The following is a 25209-nucleotide window of genomic DNA, read 5'->3' on the forward strand; positions in this document are numbered from 1 at the left end:
TTTCATAGAATCTTTGAATTACACAAAGTCAGCATACTTCAGTTTGTTTTGCACTCCTTACCTTTAAATCTAACCTCTCTTCTTCCTCTGCTGTCCTCTATCTTACATCTCTGAGTGAACTTCTCTCTCTTTGCTCTCCCTGAAATACAGCAGCTCTTCTTTTAGCTAGCAGACACACTGTGTGACAAACTGCACACACTTTGTGTGTTTGCTGATATTTGTTGAGCATTTAGAAACGTTGCATTTACCTGCCACTCCCTTTATGCTCGCTCTTCTTCAGTAGCGCTAGCTAAGCTGTTTATGTACCGCGAGCACAACTTACGGACTCGGTCCGGCCCGCTGTAACCCCTGATTATAGCGCTATAAGTGATACAGAAATTATATGGGTTTGCGTATTTAATCCCTTTGTACCCGATAAGATCAGCCCCGGTGATGGAGGATACGCCAGTATGATTGTTTGTTATGTGTTTTTATTCCTCCGTTTAAGCTCAGATCGTTTGATGTTTGACGGCGCACTGACCGGAAGTGCAAAATTCACCCTGACGTGTTAAAAAGTAACGAGTCTGTTTTGAAAATGTAAGAAGTAGAAAGTACAGATACTTGTGTAAAAATGTAGGGAGTAAAAGTAAAAACTACTCAGAAAAATAAATACTAAAGTAATGTACAGATACCTAAAATGGTCACCTCTGGTGACCGGTCATAAATACACGGTGAAAATACACACGGTGAGGCAGAAAGTATCGTTCCTCACCGATAGGGGGCAGTGCTGCCCCCATAGGGAGAAGGATAGGGGCATGGACTTCATCTTCACATAAAGGTAAGATGATACATTTAAAAGAAAAAAAGAGAGACACCCCCCCCCCCCCCCCCCCCCCCCCCCAAAAAAAAAAAAGAAATAGTTTGACCTTACATTAAATATTTTGTTTTTCTTGCCATCATTGTTGAATGATGGCAAGTACAGTATGGAGTTGATTAAAGCTTATTATTTAATATAAGCTTCTATTTTGGGTTCATATATGTGAACATCCGACTCCAGACGAGTCAGTGCTGCACGGCACTGGTAGACATAGTGACGCAGCATAAATGAATTACGAGGCGTTCGTGTCACACAGTGGAGGAAAAAATGCTTAGTCACCCCTCCAAAGCACAAACACACATACTTCCGTCTCCGTCTCAGTATAATAGCACCTGAGCAGGTGGAGTTGCTGCAGAACAACGGAATAATCAGGTACTGCTGTCAGTCAGGTGGGTGTAACTACAGTGTAACAAGCTGGTTTGGGCAAAGGTGGCGAGTAGAACGGTAGTATTTTTTTTTATGTGTTTCTTTACAGACTGGAAAATGTTGTCTTTTCTTTATTGTGACATTTTTATTGCATCGCGAGTTGTATTTATACATCGCTGAAAGCGTTCATAGCAGGTAAATCAATACGGTGCGCCTTTATTTCCAAACATATGAAGCGCTACTGTGCGGCTAAAGCGTTAACTTGAAAACCAAAACAAAAACAAGGAGGGACTACTCGTCACGTGATCGCCAGGCCGCCTGCAGACCGGCTTCAACGTCAAATTCAGAACACAAGACCTGCAGAGCAGGGAAGGGAGCGAACAAAGAGTGTAAACCTGAGAAGGTTTGAAGAAGGAGACGAATACAGCGAGTTAAGGGACCGAGCCGCCCGCAGCAGCTAATGATCAGCTGATCACTGCTGTCGGACCGCGTGAACGTTTCGCAGTGGCATCAAAGCAGCTGCAGGCTGTTCTTTAAACCGGGGAACGCCCACTATTGCGTTTCCACGTCGGTTATTTTGTCATATTATGATATTTTACAGTATTTTATTTAGGAATACTCACCTAACAGCTTTGTTCTTCCTCAGGCCAGTTCAGACTTTTGCATTTAGATTAAATTGCAAAAGCAACTAAAATAGAACTCTATCCTATAAGTTATTTTGAGACATTATAAATATTTAGAGTAATTATATTATAGTATTACTACTATAAATATTCATAATTACTCTAAAAATGCATAGGGAAAATACAAACAAACAAACAACAGGTGAACTGAAACTTCTGACAGTGCTGTTTTCGAGGGTTTCCCTCATTTGCATGCTGGGAAATGGCATTGAATAAGAACAGGTGAACAGATGAAAATGGGAAGTTAAAAGCTGAATAACTGTATTCAAAATGATCATTATTTATGACCCAGGGTGGATCAGAGTTTTCAAAACTTATCACAAGTAGCTACATCAACAGATTAAAAAAAAACAAAAAACAGCCATGCCAAAGCAAAAAAGAGAGATTTGTTTATTATCATTAATTTTTGCTGAGTGCTGAGGTATATTTTATGCTCTGTAGTGACTACTGAAATCTTCCCCAGAATGATGAATGTGCGGAAAGTGCAAAAGACGGTCCTGAGCGTGGAGCAGGCAGAGGGGGTCGGGGCTCGAGTTCGCAGGAGCATTGGTAGAAAGGAGGTAACTGTCCTGCTGTTTGCTAAAAATCCACTCAAAAAGCAACTTTTAAATGTATGTTGTATATTTGTTTTCCAGCTCAGGAACCTGGATCCTTTCTTGATGCTGGATGAGTTTAGAGTGAGCAAGCCAGCAGGATTTCCAGACCATCCTCACAGGGGATTCGAGACGGTGAGACTGTGTGATTAGCTGTCACAAGCTATTCAGTCACTGAGGCATGGATTTCCCTATGGAAGGATGACCTATGCTGCACAGATTTTAAAGTTCTAATTCACTTAACGGTTCGCTCAATGTGAACAAAGAAACCAACAATTTACCAGTTCCAGCTTCTCAACACAACAATTAATGATCACAACAATTAATTAATAATGGGCAAAACAATAAATAAAATACTCTGTAGATTAGTCATTAAATGTTTTTCTCACCTCAGATTGAGGCTTTAATCAGTAACAAAAATGACAGCATTTAATCATTTCAAAGTTACATTAAAAACCAAACTCTATAATGTTGCAAAACAGTGTAGGAATGTACAAAGTAAATATACTGCAATTTTTAGCCTTTCAACGAAACATTGTCACAGAATTTAACTCGTGCAGCAGTGAAAGGTGAAATCCCTTTTTTCATCACTAGATGGCGACAACAGGACAGTGCCCAGAAGAGAAGGGTACCATTTGGCTTTCCACAAACGTCAATTCAGGTTGACCTTTTAACCATATTAAAGCCAGAGGTTGAAAATTTGTGTTTCCTGGCACTGTGAAGTTTGCCTAAAATTAAGCTTTAACCCAGAATGCTTTGCAATGAAATGTGCAAAGAAAAAAAAATCCCCTATTTTGAAAGAGAGGAAATGCCCAACTGTTAGTGGAAACATCCTTAATTTCTTTTTTTCTTTTGGGGGGGGGGGGGGGGGGCGGGGGGGGGGGGGGGGTTATATTATATGTTATGAGCATTTGAAATTAATACAAATATCTGTTGGTTAGTTTTGAATGAGTTTTTGATACACTAAAAAATACCTTTGCAGGTTGCGGCTTCTAAATGTGAGTAATTAACAAAAGGATGACTTTTTTACTTCAGCTTTTGCACTTTATTCATTAAACAGTTTATGGATCAAATAAATGAGTAATGAATAAGCTGCAACTCTATCTAGAATGATTATCAAAATTTTACACAAAACATCTGTGCAGTAAAGCTGCTACCACAGTGATGAATGGATGAACTGTGGCAGGATGGACTTGTCTTTAAAAACCCAGACACTGTCCTTAGGTTGCCAGATTTCCCCCCAACTGTATTTGATTTGGCAGATGTAACTTTAAAGCTCCTGGTGTGGGTGGACAGGACTAGGCTTCACTCCCAGCATGCGTTTCAGCAGGTGTGTTTGCGTGTACTCACACGACTTTTGAAATCACGCAGCTGTGGAGACAGATCGCATGCCGTTCACTGTGGGAGCCCGAGCTTTCCTCTCTTACGCAGATGTTCACCTTTGAACTTGACCTCACTCTCAGCACTTCTCTTTCTGGCCTTCTCTTCTGGAAAAAAAAAAAAATCATAATTTTGAAAGTTGCAGCTTAGAAATGAGTGCACACATGACTTTCATTGTTGAGGAAGCACTTAGAGTTAATGCAAAGTCTTCCATGTACTTTATACAAGAGTTGCCCAAACAGTGTTTACTGAAGGTAATGTAATAAAGGGCAATCCTTCCTAAATATTGATTAGAATATGGCTGATTATGCTGTTTGTATGTGTCTTTCAGGTAACATATCTTTTAGAGGGGACCATAGCCCATGAAGACTTTTGTGGCCATTCTGGACGACTGAAACCTGGAGATCTGCAGGTATGGCATTATAAAAGGGGACCTATAATCCTCTTACCTATTCTCTCATGCATATATTGTTACAAATTGTTTAAACAATGAGATCAGGGTTGGTACAAGTATTCCCCATGGGCTAAAACCACAGGCCTTGTTGAACAAAGCATACACTGCATATTAAAGATGAACGTAGCCACCATGATGTCACCTTCTAATTTGTGAGCCGTGTTTTTGTAGCTTCAGTTTTGGAACTTCCCCTGCCACTATTTTATGTGACATATGTGATATTTAGGTGATAGGGTAAATCGCTATGTTATCCACTGAGATTGGTTAGCAAAATGCATCCATATAGGAGACACCAGCTAGGAGACACCACTGTCAGGATGGGCTGTGCCACACAGCAAGCCATGTAGTTTTGTCAGATTCAACTTAAACGGCTCCACCAATGCCACAAGCATTGCTGAGAGGTATAGATCAATGACTTGAATTAGCATAGCTAAAGCCTAGCAGACAACTAGCGGCTACAGCTGCCTGCGTGAGTCCATGTGGCTGCGGTGCTAATAATGCATATTTTTAAGCCTTAATACAATTTAACCAGAAACATGTCATAAAGAGAGCAAAACCATTTTCTTTACAAGGAACTAAACATGGTTATTTCTGCTGTAAAGTTGGGGATTTTAACATGGTGGTCTATGGGGTTGACTCGCTTTTCGAGACAGCCTCAAGTGGTCATTCAGGTAGCTGTTTTTTTGCTTCATTTTCCAGCCCCTGAGGCTCCCACCCAGCGTTGACATGTGAATTTTGAACTAAGCCCAGCTGTTCTCAGTGTAACCAGTGAATGTGCTAAACAGCTGTTACCGATAGCCTCATATTTGCCATGTATGCAGTGAAGCTTCAGCAGTAGAACAAGACTTACTGGCAAATTAATCCCCACAAAACTCATTACATATGCATTACAATGTTGTGCACTCACACTAATTGGATACCATGCCCTGTGGGATGTTTCCTGTGTTTTAAAGTAGTAAAGTTACATTCACACTAACATAGCTGGCTGACTCAGCTTCAGTCTGCAGAAGAGGTTCAGTCAGTTCAGCTGAATTTGCTCGAACCCACCACGTGCACCCTCAGTTGTCTCTTGCGGCAGCTGCAGACACTCGTACAGACGCCTGCCTGTCCTTAAGGAAAAACTAAGATGAGGCCAGATAAAAGCAGTGTTTCATTAGAGGAAGCAGTGAAGGCAGCGATCAGCAGAGAAAATGTTCAACAATGTTCTCGGTTGGTGCAGTCTTAATGATATTTCACGTTGTATCAAATGTTTAGATGATGACTTATTTTCATATACAATGTACTTCTTTATTTGGATTTTACATCCAAACAGCAGCTTTGTTCTAAATTACAGATATCCCACATCTATTTAATGATATTAGATATTTTAAAATTATTTCAGACTTTATTCTGTCTGCATTCTGAGGGTCCTGTACTAATTTTTCATTATTATTCTGCATGTTTTATGTTTCAGTTGACATCAAGTAAGTGATAAATAAAAACCTGCATGATGAACGCTCACAGACTAACGATCAGTGAGCAGATGTATTTAAGCAAAGCCTGAGAGTGGAAATTTCCAGCTAAAGCAGAAGCCAGTGCTGGTTCCTTTATGTCATATATCAAGTGTTTTGAATCACTAATGGCTGTTTTACTGTGCTCCTGCACTACCATAGCAGACAAATCTATCCATATTTGATTCATATATGATCCATTTGTGATTCGCAAATTTAGTTTATCAAGAGTTCACCATGTCAAAATGGTGATGCAATATAAATCAAGAGATTTCTGTCACCTTTGTTGGAATCTATTATCAACTGAATGTGTATGCACAAATTTTGTGCCAGTCTACATTGTAAATGTTGAAATAATTCAGTGGCCCTGGCATACTAGTGACACCAGGTCAAAAAAAAATGAGGGGATCACCAAAGTTACAACACATCAACTCAGGAAGATTTATGCCTGTACAAAATTTCAACATCCACTAGTGGTTTTTCAAAATTACTTCTCCTGAGATTGACGTGACCGACATGACTAGTTGCTGATCACCACCATCCACAGGTGTCAGTCCTTACATCAGACCACTGCAATGCTAATAGTGTCTAGCCCACATCAAATCCAAGCACAAATTCAGACAAAAACAAATGGTAACTTATTTGATTGCTCTTATCATACAAATGTTTTCATGCCATTTGTGATCGTGTCTTTTGTACATGTGAATTATGTCTCCCTGTCTACCAGTGGATGACTGCAGGACGGGGGGTGGTCCATGCTGAGATGCCCATGTCAGAGGAGCCGGTGGTGGGGTTACAGCTGTGGGTTAACCTGTCGAGGCGAGAAAAAATGGTGGAACCTGCGTACCAGGAGCTTAAAGGCTCGGATATCCCCAAACCCAGCCAGGGAGGAGTTGCAGTCACTGTGATATCTGGGGAAGCGTTAGGAGCAAAGGTGTGTGTATGTGTGTTTGTCTTTATAATTCATCTACAGGGATCTGATATCACTAAAACATTTGTCCATCAGACTAGCACTTGAAAACTGAGCATGATGTTTAGTTTCCTGCTAGCTGCTGATCTTATGATAATTGCAGATTTGCTGGATGCTTGAGGCAAAAGGAAAAACCTACAAACAAGACAGATGTACACATAATTCAAACCACGGGCTGCATCATTTTCCTTCACTTTCAGCCTCATATTTGACGTAAGTTCATCATCATAAATGTATGTGCGCATTTAGGGATGCCTGTGAGGTGCCTGTTAACTGCGCTGTTTGACCAGAATGAGTGTAGGGAGTGTCTGAAAAGAGAAAACCACAAACAAGAAGCAGATTGTCTGGGGCTGTGAGGGATGACTTGTTAGTGTTGCGGTCTGTCTTTGTACGTGTTTTATTACTTTTGTGAACATCACTGGAAGTTAATGTGGAGAATGTTTAAGGAAGTGGGCACTGATGACAAACTTATTCCAAATGCGAGGCTGACAGTGAAGGAAGATGATGCAACTCCTGGTTTGAACTTACTTTATTAAAGTCGAGTATAATCGAGTATGGATGAAGGTCAGTGGCCTTTGTAAACACACAAGTACAAATATATATGCATGTGTGTACGATGAACAAGGTTACTGCAGGTCAGGAGATACAGCGAGCTGTTCTTCTGTTTCTCATTATTTGTTGTATTTGCAAAAACACTATATTATATATATATATATATATATATATATATATATATATATATATATATATATATATATATATATATATATATATACTATATATACATATATATATATATATATATATATATATATATATATATATATATATATATATATATATATATATATATATGTATATATATGTATAGCCATTTCGGGACTCGGGACATTTATTGGTCGGAGCTAAATATGTCTTGAAACAACAGACAAACATAATTATTCGTTTTAAGTTGTGTTTCTGGTTAACATGTATGTATTTCCACATTTTTAGCAATGTTTTTGGTCTCTACCAACTCCTGAGGGAAAATATGTGACTTTTAAGCTTTTACATGCTTCAACAGTCAGTTTGCTAAAAATGTCTACTTGCTGTCTGATGCTGAGCAGGTGTGCAGTAGGTAGGTCTTTCCTGCTGAAAGCAGCTGCCTGTTAAGCTAACAACAACAGAGAAAGGAAGCTTCAGCAGTTGTCCATGCAGCTAATTAAATGCACTTAAATCTAACAAAATTTCTGCAAATGGGTGTGTTTTTAGTAATGTGTTGCAATGTGAAGGTTACATTTATCAGTCCGAGTGTTGCTCCAGTAAATGCTACAAAGGTAATCGAGCTTGTGGCGGGCGCTTGCAGTCAGTGGTGGTAAATTCAAGCTAGCTGTTGGTGTTTTGGGCTGACCACAACCTTTTAAATAACTTTTGCTGTTTAACAGTTCCTCAAGTAGTCACTTTGGCAATAAGAAATATGTAATGATGAATAGATTCATGGAACTATACTGGTGAATAACACCCTGTATTTAACATATTTGAACAAAAAATAATTGTAATTCTGTAACTCTCTTTGTCTCTCACTCACTCGCTCTTTTTTTTTTTTTTGTTTAGTCCAAGATCTACACAAGGACACCAACCTTGTACCTGGACTTCAAATTGCAGGCAGGGGCCGTGCACGTGCAGCCTGTGCCAAAAGGTAAGAAAAATGTATAAATGTGGAACATGGATTGATAATAACAAAAGTCCTAATCTTTAAAGTCTTTAAACATGCTTACACAAACATCTTGTGGTTGCGTTGGGACTCGCAGCCTCTGTTACTGAACTACTGGTTCTGAAGTATTGTTGCCACGAGAATACTGTCTTTACCACTGACTGTACTGAATATTGGCCTGTTATTGAAAGAGACACAACAATGAGTAACTCTCAAAACATAACGTGGAAATAAAAAAGTGGTTCGACTTACTTTTTTTGTTAAAGAGCAACAGAGAAACAAACTCATAACAAAATGTTTGACTTTTAAAGTAAGACGATGTAGAAATTAAATTAGGTTGCATCCATGATTAGTAAAGCTTCTGGTTTCTATCCATGGTGGATAAGAAAGATGTTTAGTTACTTTGAGAATTTGCGTGTTTGAATCTTCAGTCTCCTGTCCCCAAAACATAAATAACAAATACATCTGCAAATAATTTAAAGTCTGTGTTTCATTCATTTAAAAAAATAAATAAACATATCAAATGTCGAAACTGGGAAATGTTTTTTTTTTTTTTTAGTATATTGATTGTTGTAAATTGTTAATTTTGAATTTGAAGAAACATGTTTAAAAAAGGTTTAGTGAATTAAAATTTTGTATGTCAGTGATTACATTTTTTCTGATGTCTGCGAATGGCCAAAAACATTAAGAGGAGAGAATTTTTAAAAATTTTTTATTGTGACTATATAGTTAACGTATAGAAGTGACGTATCTGTGCTTGACAGGTTGGACCACATTCATCTATACACTATCAGGATCCATTCATGTTGGTAAGTTTCATCTGATGTTTTTTTTTTTAATTTCACTTTGCAGCAAAGTAGTTCTTTTTTCCCCATCATTACCTTCCTAATACCTACGTAAATGTTTCATATTGTTCAACAAATGAGATTAATGTAAGGAGAAAAGAAACAAGGGGACTCTGAGAAGGTAGACCTACATTAGCTCCCATTTTTTTCATATAATCATCTACCAAAATTGCTCCAAAATTTGTTTGGTTGTACATTTCCCCATGCTCCACCTGAATTTCATGAAATTTGACCTGGTAGTTTATGTGCAAGCTTGCTGGCAGGCAGACATCCTTTTAGCCTTGGTGGAGGAATCACTAATGCATCGGGTAGCACTCTGTCTGGTTTCCCTCCTTGCTCGTCCTGCTGCCTTATCAACGTTACAAAAATGCGTGCGATCGCAATCTGAAAATGGCCCGGCATCCCAGAAAATATAATTCTGCACCTGCATATAAAATACAACCATCTCACTGCTTGGCTTCATATCGGTGAGCTTATGTTCATGTAATAACTGCACCATGCTGCTTCAGTGTTCCTGTTTGACCGTGGTCTGTGAACTACATCATTTCATGCTTACTGAGCGGCATAACGTGATCAGGGAATTCCCCTTGCATGAGAACAAACTCTCTTGGACAGTGAACTAATTTTCAGGGGTTTTGTTGGTTTGTTGAAACTTGTTTTCAGTCAGAATTTCCCTTTTAATATTCTGCATTGTGATCCGGTTACACTCCATTGTTACACTGCAGGATCTCTCAGACTGGCTGTAACTTCTAGCAGATGTTTGCTGACATGAAAGCATGAAAATGGCTCCTAAGATTAAAGAAGTTATTTGATTTTGACGTCTCTAACTCTGCATGCAGTCTGGCCAAATCAGGACCAGCTGGCTTTGATGAACAAATATAACACAAGTGGGATTGTCCGTGTTTCTCAGCATTTAGTGTTAATGTTGCAAACAAACTGCTCACAGAGGCTGAAGGTTGAAATGGCTGAAACACGCAGGTGGGAAATGTCCTCCCACTTGTTGTGTTACACCACAAAGGTCTGATTTGTGGAACAAATGATTACAAATGAACAGCGTGGCAGCTGGAAACACCAATCAAGGAACAAAAGTCATTTCATGTTTCTCACAGTTACTCTGACCAACATTGCAATGTTCTTTTTTCCCTCAATAAGAAAATTCCTTTACTACAAACCTAATCAATTATCTTTAATGACTTGTATTTTGTGTTGCTCTTTATAAGATTTATGATGTAGTGCCACTCTACCAGAATTAAATGTGTGTTTACTCTAATTTGTCATTAGAATAAACATGGTAAATATGCCACAATGGTGGGAAACTGTCACAGTTGGAAAATAAATGCAAATGAACACATTTTAAATTATTATTATTGTATTGCAGTGTGGTAAAAGATGCAAATATCAGGCGGAGACAGCCGAAATCATCCTTTTTTTTGACTTTCTCACAAGTATCATGTCTTAAATCTTGGACTTCCCTTTTTTCAAGGCCCAGATGAGGAGCAGCAGCAGGTGGAGGCTCATCACACTGTGGTGTTTGGGGATGGAGACTGTGTCAGGTTTGAAAACAAGGTGAGAAACATATCTATGACCCGTGATCTGCTAGAGCGAGTTTCTTTTGCCTGGAGAAGTCCATCTGATGTCACTTCTGCCATATTTTAACAACGATTTTCCTGCTTTTGTGTTTTCAGATACAAGGTTTTAGTGTCATTAGGGTTAAGATATGCCACATGCCTTCTCTTGTATCTAGTGTGGACTAAGGTCACCATTCAAAAAGCCTCTTTGGTTTTAGACCAAAAAGGAAAGTTTCCTTCTCACATTGTCTCATATAAAAGGCCTCTTGTGAGGCAGCTATGGCTCAAAAAATAGCATGGGTTATCCTCAGATCAGGAGGTTGGTGGTTCAGTTGCTGTCTCGTGTGGTCTGAATGTCAGAGAGACCTTGAGCAAGATGCTGAACCCCAGATTTTCCTTGTTGCAGTGTGATTGGTAGAAAGCACTTACAGGAGTCGAATAAAGAATAAACATCTTATGACGCGACTCATTTATATTGGGATGCAATAAGGAAGTCCATATTCCCTGAGTTGGGTGTTACTGACTTTGAATTCTTCATGAAAAACTGTAGTTTGCATTCAAACAAAGATGATTTAACCGCCTCTCATTTGTTTTTCCTCAGGGCTCTGAGGTTTCTCATTTTGTGCTGATCGCTGGAGAACCAATCAACGAGCCAGTGGTACAACAAGGTACATCATTTTGTTATTCTCTCCATGAAAAAGACGTCACAACCCAACCTCAATCAACAGCTGTGATTTAACGCTCATGTTGTGTCTGCTCTTCAGGTCCATTTGTCATGACCACCAAGGACGAGATCAAAGACGCCATCAAAGATTACCAGAACTGCAGAAATGGCTTTGAGAGGGCCTCAAACTGGAGCTCCACAATCAGAGATTCTTTTTGACTGCCATGTCTTTCACTTTTTTGCCTGCTGGAAAACATTTGTTACTAGAGAAAAAAAAAAATTAGGGTGGTTTTCCTTTTGTTATAATCATGTAAACATGGCAAAAGTTTTTTTTTTTAAGAACTTGTTCTTATTATTTAAGATATGATTTCTGTATGATTAAATTCAACCTGTTCTGTGATATAGCTCCATTATGGCACAGCATTCCCTTGTTATATTTAAATTTTATGGCAGTTTCTTCTGTTGGTTTAACAGAGCTGGAAACTGTGCAGTGTGTTTGTAAGGAATTTGTTAAAATTGTAATTATAGTAGACCTATGACCTATGAATCATTTCACATAATAAAGGCACCTAACTCAGGGGATGAACCAGTGTTGTGTCTACACATAACAGACACCTTAGCCATTTCTTTGGTTGAATTTATAGAAGAAAAAAAAAAAAGCCAAAGATAACACAGATTGACAGGCATAAAATAGTATTTTTGCATGAATGAGGTGATTCCCAAAGAGCCATTAGACAAAAACTCGGCATATCTCAGCATGGTGTGCAGTGTGTCCTTAAAAGATTTGAGGAAACTGGACAAGTGGAGAACAAAAGAAGAAGCAGTGGAGGCTCTGTCATGGTTTGGCGCTGCATTTCAGCCAGTGGTGTTGGAGAGCTTATCAAAATCGATGTAATTATGAATAGGAATTATGAACAGAATTATGAAGTACAAAGTAGTGTGGGAGCATACTGACAGAGAATGAAACAAAAGGCAGCCAACATCCAAAGAAGAGCTTTGAATGTCCTTCAAGAAGCCTGGAGAACTATTCCTGAAGACTACTTAAAGAAATGAGAAGAAAGCTGCCTCAGAGTTCAGACTGTGTTGAAGAATAAAGTTGGTCGCACCAAATATTGACTTTTAAGCTCATTAGAATTGTACAAACTCTGTTTTTGCCTTATATGCTATATTTCCATTTATGTTTGCACGTTTCAAAGAAATCGCTGCACCTATTTCCCATTTTCCAGGCAAAACATGAAGAAATGAGGAATGCTTCCAAACTTTTGCACAGTATTGTAGGTTAAAACAGCAGGTGCTGTGTGTAACTGCACTTCTCAAACGTCCTCTTGCTATGTTCAGTGGCTGCAATGAAAGACAGAGATTTCGCTTAAGTTTAAGCTGTCGTCAATAAATGCTACAAGGATCATCTGTGTTAATTTACCACCAAATTTAACCACCCTAAAAGTTTCTGCGCTGATTAAAATGTGCATAACTGAAAACCTTGTGTTCATACTTCTTTCCCCTTCTCCCCGTCTCTTCTCAGCCAGTGTCTGAGGCTCATTTTCCACAAACACAGAGAACTCCACATAAATGTCCAGCTTGCACCTTCTGTATTTCTCATTTGTTCCACCTTCTCCTCTCTCTCAACATTACAAATCAAAAGTTTTAGTATAATATTGTCATGATCATTTGCGGGGAGGCTTAGCGCACACTCTGGTCTTAAGAGCAGAGCCCACGTTAGGGAATAATTCAACAGAAATGCAGTAGTGTGCACAGATCTGACATGACTCCAGTTAAAACCTAATAAACATACACACGTCTTCATACAAATAATAACTACTGTTCACATGTTCTCACAGTACATGTGTTAGCAGATTTACATTTAGAGAAAAGGGTTGGGTGTGTGGGTGTGGTGTGGTGTGTGTAAGACAGGGGTGGTGCCAGCATCTTGTTTCCCCTTACATGTTACAGAGGTCTGGATCACATTTAAAACACATGTTATTCTTTGGCTGTGTGCAGTTTGGCAGCTTCAGAAGAAAGGACACTGGCAGGGGGACTCGATCACTTGACAGATGGACATTAAAAAGGGAAAACAGGAACACAAGGAAAATAAAAAGCTGCACTTTAAGGCTGCAGGAACAGCAGCACTGGAAGAAAGACAGGCATACAGAAAAACCCCAGTAGGAAGAAAGGAAGACAGACAGCAGGGAATTTACAATACAGATACTGTAACATTGCAATTACAAGGAACCTACAAGTCTGAGCACAGAGGCTTTTGTTCTGTCCATTCAGCTACAGGCTTGAAACATCTCATTGGCCTTCAATCCATTTGGAACAAAACAGTTTGTTGATAAGACGTCTTCAGGAGAAGCTTCGCTCTCTTTTTTCTGAGACAGTTTGCAGCTTTGAACTTTTAGTAGGCTCATTATTTAACTGGACATCTCAGCTTATCCTCAAAGCTTTAGCAGGAAGGCGTGCTTGTTTTAAAGCCCCCCCCTGCCTCCATTTGGCTTGAGGGTGTCTGCGTTGCTGTGACAGGTTACGTCTGGCTCACACACACACACACACACACACACACACACACACACTAGTTTGCAGCTGTAAGACCAAGAGTTTGTTTTGGACATACCTGCTCTGAGAAGACTGTGTGTGCTTGTGTGTGGTCTGAGGGACTTAGCTGGTCTGGGAACTGAGTCAGAGAGGCGGCCAGCTCTAAGTACTCTGTGCCAGCAGTAAAAAGAACCGGGTTCATACGGCTTGGTCAGAAAGACCAAGGTGAGACAAAGTATGACAACGAAGATGAAACAGAGTCTGTGGAGAATTTCGTGCTTGGTGACCCTGGTGGTGGAGCTCAGCTGGATACATGTGGGCCACAGCACACCCAGGGAGGGAGCAAATAGGGTAAGTGTGGCATGAAGCTTCATATTCTTAAGTGTTGCTTCTATTTAAGTTATAAAAGACATTTAAGTAGTCTGTGAGAAGAGCTGTAAGTTGATCTGTAAAGGACAGATTTTCTGTCTTTGACACTAAGTACAACTTCAGCTAACTAAACTGAGCCAGTGCATTTTTTTGCTGCCTCTTTCCTTCTTTTATCCTTATCTTGTAAACCTATACTGCCACAGTTACTGACACTGGATTTTACCCTCCTTGCAGTTCCCATCTTTCTTCTATTTCCCTTTTCTCCCCATTTATTGTTACTGTCTCTCTGATTTAAGTGGAAACAAACCTGCCGCACCCTCCATTTTGTAAGACTCTGATCACATCACAGGGGTTTAAGCCTTACAGCTATCCAGAGGACATAAACCAAGCTGTGCAGTCCATGAACATCCTTCCTGCTGTGCCTCCTCCCCTGTTGGTAGACCTACCATCTGGTGTCGCGCTTTGACTTAACCCCCTCAAAAATGACACTGGGAAGTCTAAAATGATTACTCAACTCAAGATAGTTCACGTCCTTAGCTCCTCTGGGTTTTATTATATTTTAATGTGTTAAAACAAAAACAGAGCACTGAAAATCGTGACTCTTTCACACTTAACAGTTTTAACATTTTGGATTTTGTGCAAGAAAGAGAGAGAGAAAAAGATTGCCTTCATTATGTAACATGTTATTCACATGTGTCTTGTTTCCATTTTGTTCTGTTAATATCATCACTTGGCTGGTGCCATGACTTATGACATTTTAGCTTTGAGTCACAACTCTTCAACTCTTTCTGGAAAGGTGCCAAAGAAAAACTGTGTTAGCACATGTCTATATGAAAATAGCATATGTATTTTCTCTTAAAATAAATAAATGACACTGTAACTAGCTGGCTAAGGTTTAGCTCCCATGGGTTTAAATGCTACTAAATGTCAACCTTGTTGTGGTATGTAAAATTAATGCAGGAAGCACAGCTATGAAGCTTCCTTATGAGAGCTCTTCTGAGACAAGGATGTATAACAGATTCCAAGACTGTGAGTCTGAAGCCATTAATGTGGTGCTGTGAGGACTAACAGTAAAACTGCTAACATGCTAATAATTAGCATAGGATTTCCAGGGCATCACTCCCTGTTTACTAAAAAGAATTAGTTACCCCCATAAGTTTTTGGCAAATACACAGCATTTGCAGTTTGGCTTCTGAGCACCACCACAGAGGGATTTAAATCAGAAAATTAATGGGATTAAATTGCAGACTTTCACCTTTAATTTAAGGAGTTTTACAGAAGTTTTGCATTAACTATTTAGTAACCGCAGCCATCGTTAGCTTGGCTGTTGTGAAGAAAAAGTCGAGGTATTGTCGTAGCCTTGGCTGCTCCACAAAAACTTTAAGGTTGGCCATAACTTGAGACCAATGTGAGGATGTTAAATTTCACGCCATAGATGCATACTGTTCAAGCTAGACACATTAAGCCCCACAGCCTGTCCTCCTCACTGTTGGTATCTGCTCAGCAGTGATCTTGCTGTACATAATCCTCCATTTTCAAAAAATAATTGAATAATTGATTGACAAGCAGTTTCATGGAGGTGAGGCCTGTTCTTTTGTTTTTTCATGACAATTAAGCTGGCCCAATATCTGAAGTGTTTAATTTTTTTTAAGTAGTTTTTCACTGTAATTTTAAACATGAGAGCCAAAGAGACATGAGTGCAAGTGCTGGAGGCTATAAGACTCAAAAAACAAACCAAGCCTATCAGAGAGAGCCTATCAAAAACTTTAGGAGTGGCCAAATCATCAATCTGGTACAAGCATAAAAAGAATGAATGCACTGGGCCGCTCAGCAGAACCAAAAAGCCTGAAAGACCACAGAATACAACGAACATACATGAGGACAGAATTTTTTCCTTGATTAGGAAAAACAACTTGATGACATCTAACCAAAGCCTTGTGTTACAAAGCAGGTTCAACGTACCCTGGGTATCTTTCTGTTGCTGTGTCTGGATTCACTTACCCTAACATTGGCAGTCAGGATGGATAGTCCCATAAAGCTGGTTATCAACTCACTAAGTTAATCCAGGGTTTCCGCTGCATGTTCAACATGATGGTGCTGGCAAGGATGAGTACACAGGCAACAGAGCAACTGATTTTACAAAGGAAGACAAAAATATACAATGAGAAAAATATGAAGAGGTTAAACACACAATAAAGACTGAAAGCAGCACAACTGCGGCAGACAAAGCAGTGGTATGTGAGGAAAAGGACTGTACAAAAGTTTAGTATTAAAAGCGCTAAATGAATGTGTGGGGACTTGGTCAATAAGACTGGAAAAGAGCTGCTATATTATTAAGGTTCGCCTATCAGAAGCCGGCTGTGTAAGTTAAAAGACTTATCAATATCACAAGACAAAAAAAGAATCTGATGGATTATAATCAAGTATTTGATGAATTTTTTAAAGACAGTTAAAGTTTACATTTTTTTAGCTGCAGCCTCGGTGATCTAGAAAATTAATATTTTTGTAAAATTGTTTGGAGCCAGCAGGGAAAAAGCAAGTAATAAAGTTGCGTCTAAGAATCGATATTTCTTACTGATCACTGGGAAAATGCAAAGGCATTAGAAACTATTGAAATAGGCTCTACTACACAGAGGTCCAAGGGATCTTCCAGGTCTGGTGATGCTATTTTCTGGAGAATTGGTTGGTCAGTAGGTGGGGATTTTACACCTGTTGATGTCCAATCAAATTTTGCAGCACAAGTTACCATGGTGTCATATTTCTGTAAGAAGTGATCCACCTTTGTAGTATAAGGTTAACCTTGATGTTACCTGGATAAGACAAAATCTTGCTTCATAGCACAGGCGTTAAGTCAAGAACACTGACGACAAAGTAGTCATATTATAAAAGTCTACAATCAAGAGACGTCTGAACCTATATACAGAGGATTTACAGCAATGTGCAGACCACTGGTTACATTCAAGAACATTACGTCCAGATTAGCCTTTGCCCAAAAACATCTACTAGAGTCTGCACAGATCTGGAAAAAATCTTTGGACAGAGGAAACCAAGATGAACTTTTACCAGAATGATGGGAAGAGAAAAGCATAGAGGAGGAAAGAAACAGCTCACGATCTGAAGCATATCACAGTATCTGTCAAACATAGTGGACAGAGCTTCACAGTGCAAATGAATAATGACCCAAAGCAAACTGCAAAGTTTTTCTTCAACGGTCAACTCTGTCACCTGATCTGGACACAACAGAGCATGCTTTGCAGTTACTGGAGACACAACTGAAGGCAGAGAGACCCACAAACAAGTAACAGCTGAAGGTGGCTGCAGTAAAGGCAGAGGAGCTTAACACAGCATGTGGCGTTAGTGTTCATGGCTTCTAGACTTAAGACAGTCAGTGACTGCAAAGGATTTTCATCCAACTATTAAAACCAATTCTCATATTTAAAATTATCTTAGTTTGTCCAATTAACTTTTAACCTCTGAAATTGGTGACTACATATAAAAATGGCTGTAAACAGTTATGCAAAACTTTTGTAAGATAGTGTGAGCCGTTTGATTTAAAATCTGCTGTGATGGCACTAAGAGGCAAAACTATAAAAATTAAAAATTGTGTCTTTATCCAACAAATTAAGGACCTAACCATATTTTATCTTTAAAGCGTGCCCTCTGAGGATAGATGGGCAATCAGTCTTAAAATCTCCAAATGAGAGCTCCTCTTGATAGAACCAGTGTAGCTAATTAAGTTACATAATTGCCTAATAATGGATAGATGCAAAACCTCTATCTCAAATCACATGACCCTGAATAAAATTAGGATCATTTTTATGAAAATGAAAGACTTAATAATAATCTTAATAAAATAATGTCTGGCTGTCATTGCAGCGAGGAATCAAACAATGGGAAAGGAAGGTGCGGTCTTCCTCGAGCCTGGATGAGCTGCTGAGACTCGCAGACTTTCCTGACTGGAAATTGTGGAAGTGTCGACTTCGACTGCAGGAGCCAGAGACCCAGACAGAGACCCTCACTTCTCCTCTCTCTGTGGGATCACACCGTTCCACACGCTATGCTGCTGAATCTTACAGCCTGGAGATTCTTAAGGGTTGGATAAATGATACAGTGCATGTAATGTGCAAGTCCTTGTGTTTTATGTGCATTTAAACATTGCATTTTTTTCCCATTAAAGCCATAGATGAAGAGTGGCAGCGTACTCAGTGCATGCCGAGGGAAACGTGTGTTGACGTGGCTAAGGAGCTGGGCACTGACCCCTCAATGTTCTTCAAGCCACCCTGTGTGTCTGTCCACAGGTTTGTTTGTTTTAGCCCAAATCCAGAACTTACACCAACAACAAAAACACCATTACTGTACACACTGAGAAAATTCAAAGAAAGTTTTCATAGGATCCTATGCAGTCCTGTGAAAAACTAAGTATTATGTATGTATTATGATTCAATAGCTTGATAAACCACCTTTAGAAGCAATAACCTTTTCTGCATCTCTCACATCATTGTGGAGGAATTTTAGCCCACTCTTCCTTACAGTGCTGCTTCAGTTCATTGAGGTTTGCAGGCTTTTGTTTATGCACAGCTGAATTAAGCTCTTGGCACAGTATTTCTATCAGGTTGAGGTCTGGAGTTTTATTGGGCCATTGCAACACCTTGATTTTTTTCTTTGCTTGGGATCTTTGTCATGTTGCATGTTCCAGTTTCGGCCAAGCTTTAGCTGTCAGACAGATGTCCTCACATTTGACTCTAAAATACCTTGGTATACAGAAAAGGAGTTCATGTTCGACAGCTGCGAGGTGCCCAGTGGCTGTGGCTGCAAAAGTAGCCCAAATCATCACCCCTCCACCACTGTGTTTGACATCTGGTATGAGGTGTTTGCGCTGATATGCTGTGTTTGGTTGTCTCCAAACATGGTTCTGTGCATTATGGCCAAACATCTCCACTTTGGTCTCATCTGTCCAAACGACATTGTTCCAGAAGTCTCGCAGTTTGTTCAGATGCAACTTTGCAAACCTAAGCTGTTCTGTAATGTTCTTTTTAGAGAGAAGAGGCTTTCTCTTAGAAACCCTTCTAAACAAGCCATACTTGTTCAGTCTTTTTTTAATTGTGCTGTCATGAACTTTAACAATTAACATGCTAACTGAGGCCTGTAGCGTCTGAGATGTAGCTCACTGGTATTGTTGCAGCTTCTCTGAGCACTGCCTGGTCTGACCTTGGGGTGAATTTATTGGGACACCCACACCTGGGAAGACTGACAGGCATCTTGAATGTTTTCCACTTGTGAATAGTCTTTCTCACTGTTGAATGATGGAGTTGTTTGGAAATGGCCTTATAATAATTCCCAGAATGATGGGCACAACAATTTCAGACATTGCTTTTGAATTATGGTTCAATAGAATTATGTTAAAAAACAAACTAATGAAACTGGCCTGGACAAAAATGATGGTACCCTTAACTTAAAGGGGACATATTGTGCAAAATCCCTTTTTTTAGCACTTAAATAATTTTTTTTTGGTGTATTTAAGTGTCTAGGAGTGCAGAAATTTTAAATTTATTCTTTCGCGGTGCTGCGTAGATATCTTTATATTCTTTTTGGGTCATATTTTCAGTCTGTTCAGTTTTCTCTATTCAAAGGACATTCTCACAGAAGCTTTGTGGCTTGTCAATATGCCAGTCTAGATCATTTATGATTTGCTTTCAACAGTGGTGTCCTCCTTGGTCATCTTCCATGAAATCCACTTTGACTCAAACCAGGATGGATGATGCAATCTGACACTGATGTACCTTGACCTTGGCGTTCACCTCTGATCTCTTTGGAAGTTGTTCTGGACTCTTTGGTTACCATTTGTATTATCCGTCACTTCAATTTGTCATAAATGTTCCTCTTGCAGCCACGTCCAGGGAGGCTGGCTGCAGTCTCATGGATCTTAAACTTCTGAATAAGATGTTCAGCTGTAGTCACAGGAACATCAAGCTGCTTGGAGATGGTCTTTTACAGTCTTTACCTTTAACATGCTTGTCAATAATTGTCTCTCTCATCTCTTTAGACAGCTCTCTCCTTAGCTTTCTGTGGTCCATGTTCAGTGTGGCACACACCATGATACCAAACAACACACTGACTACTTTTCACCCTTTAAATAAACAGACTGACTAATTACAAGTTGGAAGACACCTGTGATGCTAATTACAGGACAGTCTATTTTCAGTGTTTTCTAGGGCACCATCATTTTTGTCCAGCCCAGTTTCATTAGTTTGTTTTTTTAAAATAATTCTGTTGAACCACAATTCAAAAGCAAAGTCTGATTTTTATGAGTTAATTTTCATTAAATTTTTATTTATTATTACTTTTGTCAGTTTCAGGTTATTTCAGTGAGCGCTGTGTTTTTTTCTTTCTTTAACAGAAGGGTACCAATGTAACAGGGGATTAATACAAAATACAAATTAGAAACTTATATCACATTTTATAAATTAATGCCAAAGTTTACTTAAAATAAGAGTTATGATGCACTTTTCACATCGGAATTTCTTTTGCTACTGACAGGTGTAGTGGCTGCTGCAATCAAGAGGGTGTCACCTGCAGAAACACAACTACTGAATATGTCAATAAAACTGTAAGTGACCACATCTCAGAGGATAAATGGACATCTTTTTCAATTATCCTTTAATAGCACCACTAGGTTGCATCGGTCAAACAGTGAAACCTGTATGTGTGTGTGTGTTTATGTGTGTTTTAGGTCCTCAGTGTAATTCCATTCAAATTTGTACCAGAACCTGTGCTAATAAAAGTTGCAAATCATACAGAATGCAAGTGTATGGAGCCTGCAATAATACGACGTAACGCTCAACCTCACAGGGGCAATGGGTGAGTCCCAAACCCTGGTCTTATTTTCCAGTTGAATTTGGTTTAATCTTTTGTTAAATTATTTTTGTTTGTTGGCAGCTGTGCCCTGATAGGCCAGCTGTCACAGGCAGAGGACTCCAGGAGACTGTGTGCCAGTGGATTCATTTGGGATTGTTCAGCTGAAAGATGCATACCTTATCCTTCCAGTACACCAGGTGCATGTGCAAAACATGTTCCTCTCTTTTCTAATAGTTGCATTATTAGGTTCAAATATGTGGTTTTGAGCAACAGACAAATGGAATGGTGTTTGTCTATTTCCCCATGACAGGGAAATAATGCCCTAATTTACCGGTATGTTCAAGTATTACAACCCCAGTTCCAAACCAGCTGGGAGGCTGCGTAAAATGCAAATAAAAACAGAATGCAGTGATTTGCAAATCTCATAAATCCAAATTATAATCACAACAGAACACAGAAAACATGTCAAATGTTTAAAATGAGACATTTTTACTGTTTCATGAAAAATATTAGGTCATTTTGAATTTGATGGCAGCAACACATCTCAAAAAAGTTGGGACAGGGCCACATTTAGCACCATGTAGCATCCCCTCTTCTTTTAACAGCAGTCTGTAAACATCTGGGAACTGAGGAGTGCAGCTGCTGAACTTTTGGGAGAGGAATGTCTGCTATAGGATTCTAGCTGCTCAACAGTCCTGGGTCTTCTTTGTCATTTTTTTTTGTTTCACGATGCTCCAAATGTTTTCAGTTGGTGAAAGGACTGCAGGCAGGCCAGTTCAGCACCTGGAGTCTTCTCCTATGAAGCCGTGCTGTAGTAGCTGCAGTATGCAGTTTAGTATTGTGTTGCTGAAATATGCAAGGCCTGAGAGCATATGTGGCTCTAAAACCTGAATGTACCTGATGTACAAGCTACCAATGCTCTAGGCACTAATGAACCCCCATAGGTTCAGAGAGAACTGACACCAAGTCATAATTTCAAATTTTGATTTGTCTAACCACAGAACATTTTTCCACTTTGCCTCAGTCCATTTTAAATGGGCTTTAACCCAGAGAAGACAGCTGTGTTTCTGGATCATGCTCACATATGGCTTCTTTGAATGATAGAGCTTTAATCTGCATTTGTGGATGGCAGACAATGATTTCTGGAAGTGTTCCATGTAGTGATTTCCATGACAGAGTCATGTGTGTGTTTAATACAGTGCCACTAGAAGGCCCAAGGCCCACGGGCATCCAATAATGATTTCTGACCTTGTCACTTGAGCAGAGATTTCTCCAAACGGTTTGATGATATTACGTACTGCACATGGAGAGACATTCAAGGTTTTCACAATTTGTGCCTGAAATTTAAAGATGCAGGTTTTTGCAGATTGGTCTTTACTTCTGAGACACTCTGCCTCTCTAAGATGCCTGTTTTAGTTGTGTTACTGACCAGTTGTCAGTTAACCTAACTGGATGCAAAATGTTCCTCTAGCTGTTTCTTTTTAGCACCACTTATCTTTCCAGTCTTTTGTTCCACCGTCCCAACTTTCGAGAAGTGTTGCTGCCATCAAATTCCAAATGATCTCATATGATTATCAAAGTATGGCTTAGCAGCAATATATTGATTCAGTTAACAATGTCCTACGTGCACTTCCTTTGTGCTCTAAAAATGCATCATTATCTTGTGTTTTTTAGAGCTTCCACTCAGTTCATGGATGCCAGACTGTGAGATAGATGTGGAGCGCTGTGACTGTCTTCCTAGATCTGAGCCAACTCCCCAATCAAGACTGACCCATCACTGTAAAATGAACACCTCTGTCTGTGCCCGCAAGCATCAACATTTTGACGAGGTGTCGTGCAGGTAGACCAGGGAGGGACTTTCACAGTGTATACTTAAAGATGAATGCACACATGCAAATTAGTCTGGGACCTCTCTGTTCAGTTTTGATCTACAACAGGCATTAGTGAGAGTAGTCTGCCTTAGGGGGTTTCTCCCAGAAAGCTTTACTGTCTTTTAGTGAGAGTTTGGTTGAATTCAAGCAATAAAAATACTTAATTTAGAGTATTGTGGTTTTGGTTTAAAAACACCCTTTTGATCAGGTCTTATTGGAAACTGCTTACAGAAAGCTTTGAAGGCAAACCATGTGCTTAATAAACGCAGACCAAAATGCTTCTTTTCCTCTTTTAGCAAAAACCTACCACCACGTTCTTATAATGCTAACATATCTTTGTCATTGGCCTTCATTAAACCTACCACATATTAGATAAACAGCTGTGATTAGTCCAGTATGGACAAAGCCAGGTGAAAGTTTGTTGGAGCAGGAGCAATGTGCCAGAGCAAACAGCACATGATACCAAGACTAGTTGTTTGATTGATGATGGGTTCTTCAAATATACTAACCCCCACATTAAACACATAACAGGCCAGTCTCTGTCAACACAGCATTGTCAGCATCATATAAGCAGAAAATACTAAAATCTTGAGGTGAAGATGAATAAACTATAACATGCATGCTGGGAAATTAGAGAAGCGAGATGATGTAACATAAAAGGATGCAGTGTAAAGTAGATGAAAGTCTATTCCCAGCAGTTACTAATGCGAGCTGAACGTTGAGATTGATTTCTCAGGCTCCTGCTGAGTGTAGGTTCAGCCAGGGTGAAGGAAGGGTGGACTAAATGATTCCTCTTCTGTTCACAGATGCAGATGGCCCAAGTAGGAGTCCACTGTGGAAATTAATTACGACGACCTGCCCACCAAGGGTGTCTGGGAGCAGAGAAAAAAGGCTTATAATTTATTTACAGTCCTATTTATGCAGATCACTTTAACTAATTATATTAGCTCACATGACCATGTTAATTGATTGTTAACATGCTTAATTATGTTCTAATCAGTGTGTAAAGTTTAGGATTTTTACATGTGTTTTATGCCCTAAATAGTTTATATTAAAAGACTATTTTTATAATTTGAACTTAATGTTTGGATTATTTAATAACTTCTGACTGACATTTACTATAAAAGTATTTTCGTTCCTTTTCGACACTAATTTACATTCCTTATTAAAAATAAACAGCTGATATAGTGAAGAATGGACTCTCCTGTTAAATAAGAAATACTCCGTCTTTACTGTGTCCAAAACACAGCTTTTTAAATTATGTTACTTCCTTCATCAACAAGGTTTGCAGGAAAAATGCAGTCATACAGTGAGCAACACCCATGGCATCAACCTCAGATGGATGTGCAGACCCCAGCTATCTTGTTCATTGGACTTTATTTTCTTAGAGAATCTAAAAAAATATTCACCCACCTTGAAATATGTTTATTTTGAAATTTTCAATTAGCTCTTTTTTTGATAATTGTGCTGTTTTTGTTCTTTTAAGGTCAACATATCCATATAGTAATCTATAATATAAAACACAAAGCATTTGTTACATAATATATGACTGATGAACCTCATATTTAGTTAAATGGAGGAGCCCTGCAAGATGGCCCAAGAGGTTTCAAGCAGAAACACACCCTATGAGTTTTGAGGCCCTCCTCTTGATTAACATAAAATACTGGGCCACTACCATATCATATTATAAGGATTAATTCAGCAGTTTACTTGTCACAAATTCATTAATGAAAGAGCTGTTGCTTATACTGCACTGAAAGCTAAGTCTTGAGTCATGAGTTCATGACTCGGGCACAGTGACTTGATACCGTTCACCAAATAATGTATGTAATATTTTCATGAAATTACAGCAGAACGCTGGCTTATGGTACACATAGATCTGTCCACAACTGCAAAACGCACTCATAAGAAAGACAAGCAGCCGGGAAGCAATGAAGTATGAACACAAAGTGGGTTTAAGAAGAGAAAGCTGCAGGTGAAGAAGAGAAGGCAAAGCTGCCAGAAATGTCAGTAATATCAGCAG

General features: G+C 39.2%; 2 protein-coding genes across 8 annotated transcripts; both read left to right on the top strand.

Annotated features, from left to right (window-relative positions):
* Positions 1-779: 779 nt before the first annotated feature.
* Positions 780-12184, top strand: pir (pirin). 6 transcript variants are annotated; one of them, XM_030725151.1, is made up of 10 exons: positions 780-817; positions 2369-2465; positions 2541-2633; positions 4210-4290; positions 6550-6756; positions 8386-8470; positions 9250-9294; positions 10814-10896; positions 11500-11566; positions 11663-12183. In XM_030725151.1, exons 2-10 carry the CDS (start codon positions 2370-2372, stop codon positions 11779-11781), a joined length of 876 nt encoding a protein of 291 aa, XP_030581011.1. In that variant the 5' UTR covers positions 780-817; position 2369; the 3' UTR covers positions 11782-12183. The 6 variants fall into 6 exon arrangements, with proteins under 6 accessions (XP_030581011.1, XP_030580977.1, XP_030580986.1 ...); XM_030725117.1 differs by lacking the exon at positions 780-817 and adding an exon at positions 1106-1245 and having other exon boundaries at positions 11663-12181; XM_030725126.1 differs by lacking the exon at positions 780-817 and adding an exon at positions 1146-1228.
* Positions 12185-14190: 2006 nt separating this feature from the next.
* vegfd (vascular endothelial growth factor D) lies at positions 14191-24133 on the top strand. Of its 2 annotated transcripts, none has more exons than XM_030726292.1 (8): positions 14191-14442; positions 18337-18553; positions 18638-18758; positions 20998-21067; positions 21191-21318; positions 21397-21512; positions 22990-23155; positions 23993-24133. In XM_030726292.1, the coding sequence occupies exons 1-8, from the start codon at positions 14329-14331 to the stop codon at positions 24009-24011; spliced, it is 951 nt and encodes a 316-aa protein (XP_030582152.1). In that variant the 5' UTR covers positions 14191-14328; the 3' UTR covers positions 24012-24133. The 2 variants fall into 2 exon arrangements, with proteins under 2 accessions (XP_030582152.1, XP_030582151.1); XM_030726291.1 differs by having other exon boundaries at positions 22990-23144.
* Positions 24134-25209: the final 1076 nt, after the last annotated feature.

The sequence above is a fragment of the Archocentrus centrarchus genome, chromosome 3 (assembly GCF_007364275.1).
Source record: "Archocentrus centrarchus isolate MPI-CPG fArcCen1 chromosome 3, fArcCen1, whole genome shotgun sequence".
Taxonomy (NCBI): Eukaryota; Metazoa; Chordata; class Actinopteri; order Cichliformes; family Cichlidae; genus Archocentrus; species Archocentrus centrarchus.

What these genes read in the sequence shown, in the direction of transcription:
- pir (XM_030725151.1), top strand. Translation starts at nt 2,370, where the DNA reads ATGATGAATGTGCGGAAAGTGCAAAAGACGGTCCTGAGCGTGGAGCAG. An exon ending in GGAGCATTGGTAGAAAGGAG is followed by an intron (nt 2,466 to 2,540) that starts GTAACTGTCCTG and finishes TTTGTTTTCCAG; the next exon opens with CTCAGGAACCTGGATCCTTT. An exon ending in ATCAGGATCCATTCATGTTG is followed by an intron (nt 9,295 to 10,813) that starts GTAAGTTTCATC and finishes CCTTTTTTCAAG; the next exon opens with GCCCAGATGAGGAGCAGCAG.
- vegfd (XM_030726291.1), top strand. Translation starts at nt 14,329, where the DNA reads ATGACAACGAAGATGAAACAGAGTCTGTGGAGAATTTCGTGCTTGGTG. An exon ending in CTGAATATGTCAATAAAACT is followed by an intron (nt 21,068 to 21,190) that starts GTAAGTGACCAC and finishes TGTGTGTTTTAG; the next exon opens with GTCCTCAGTGTAATTCCATT. An exon ending in CAACCTCACAGGGGCAATGG is followed by an intron (nt 21,319 to 21,396) that starts GTGAGTCCCAAA and finishes GTTTGTTGGCAG; the next exon opens with CTGTGCCCTGATAGGCCAGC.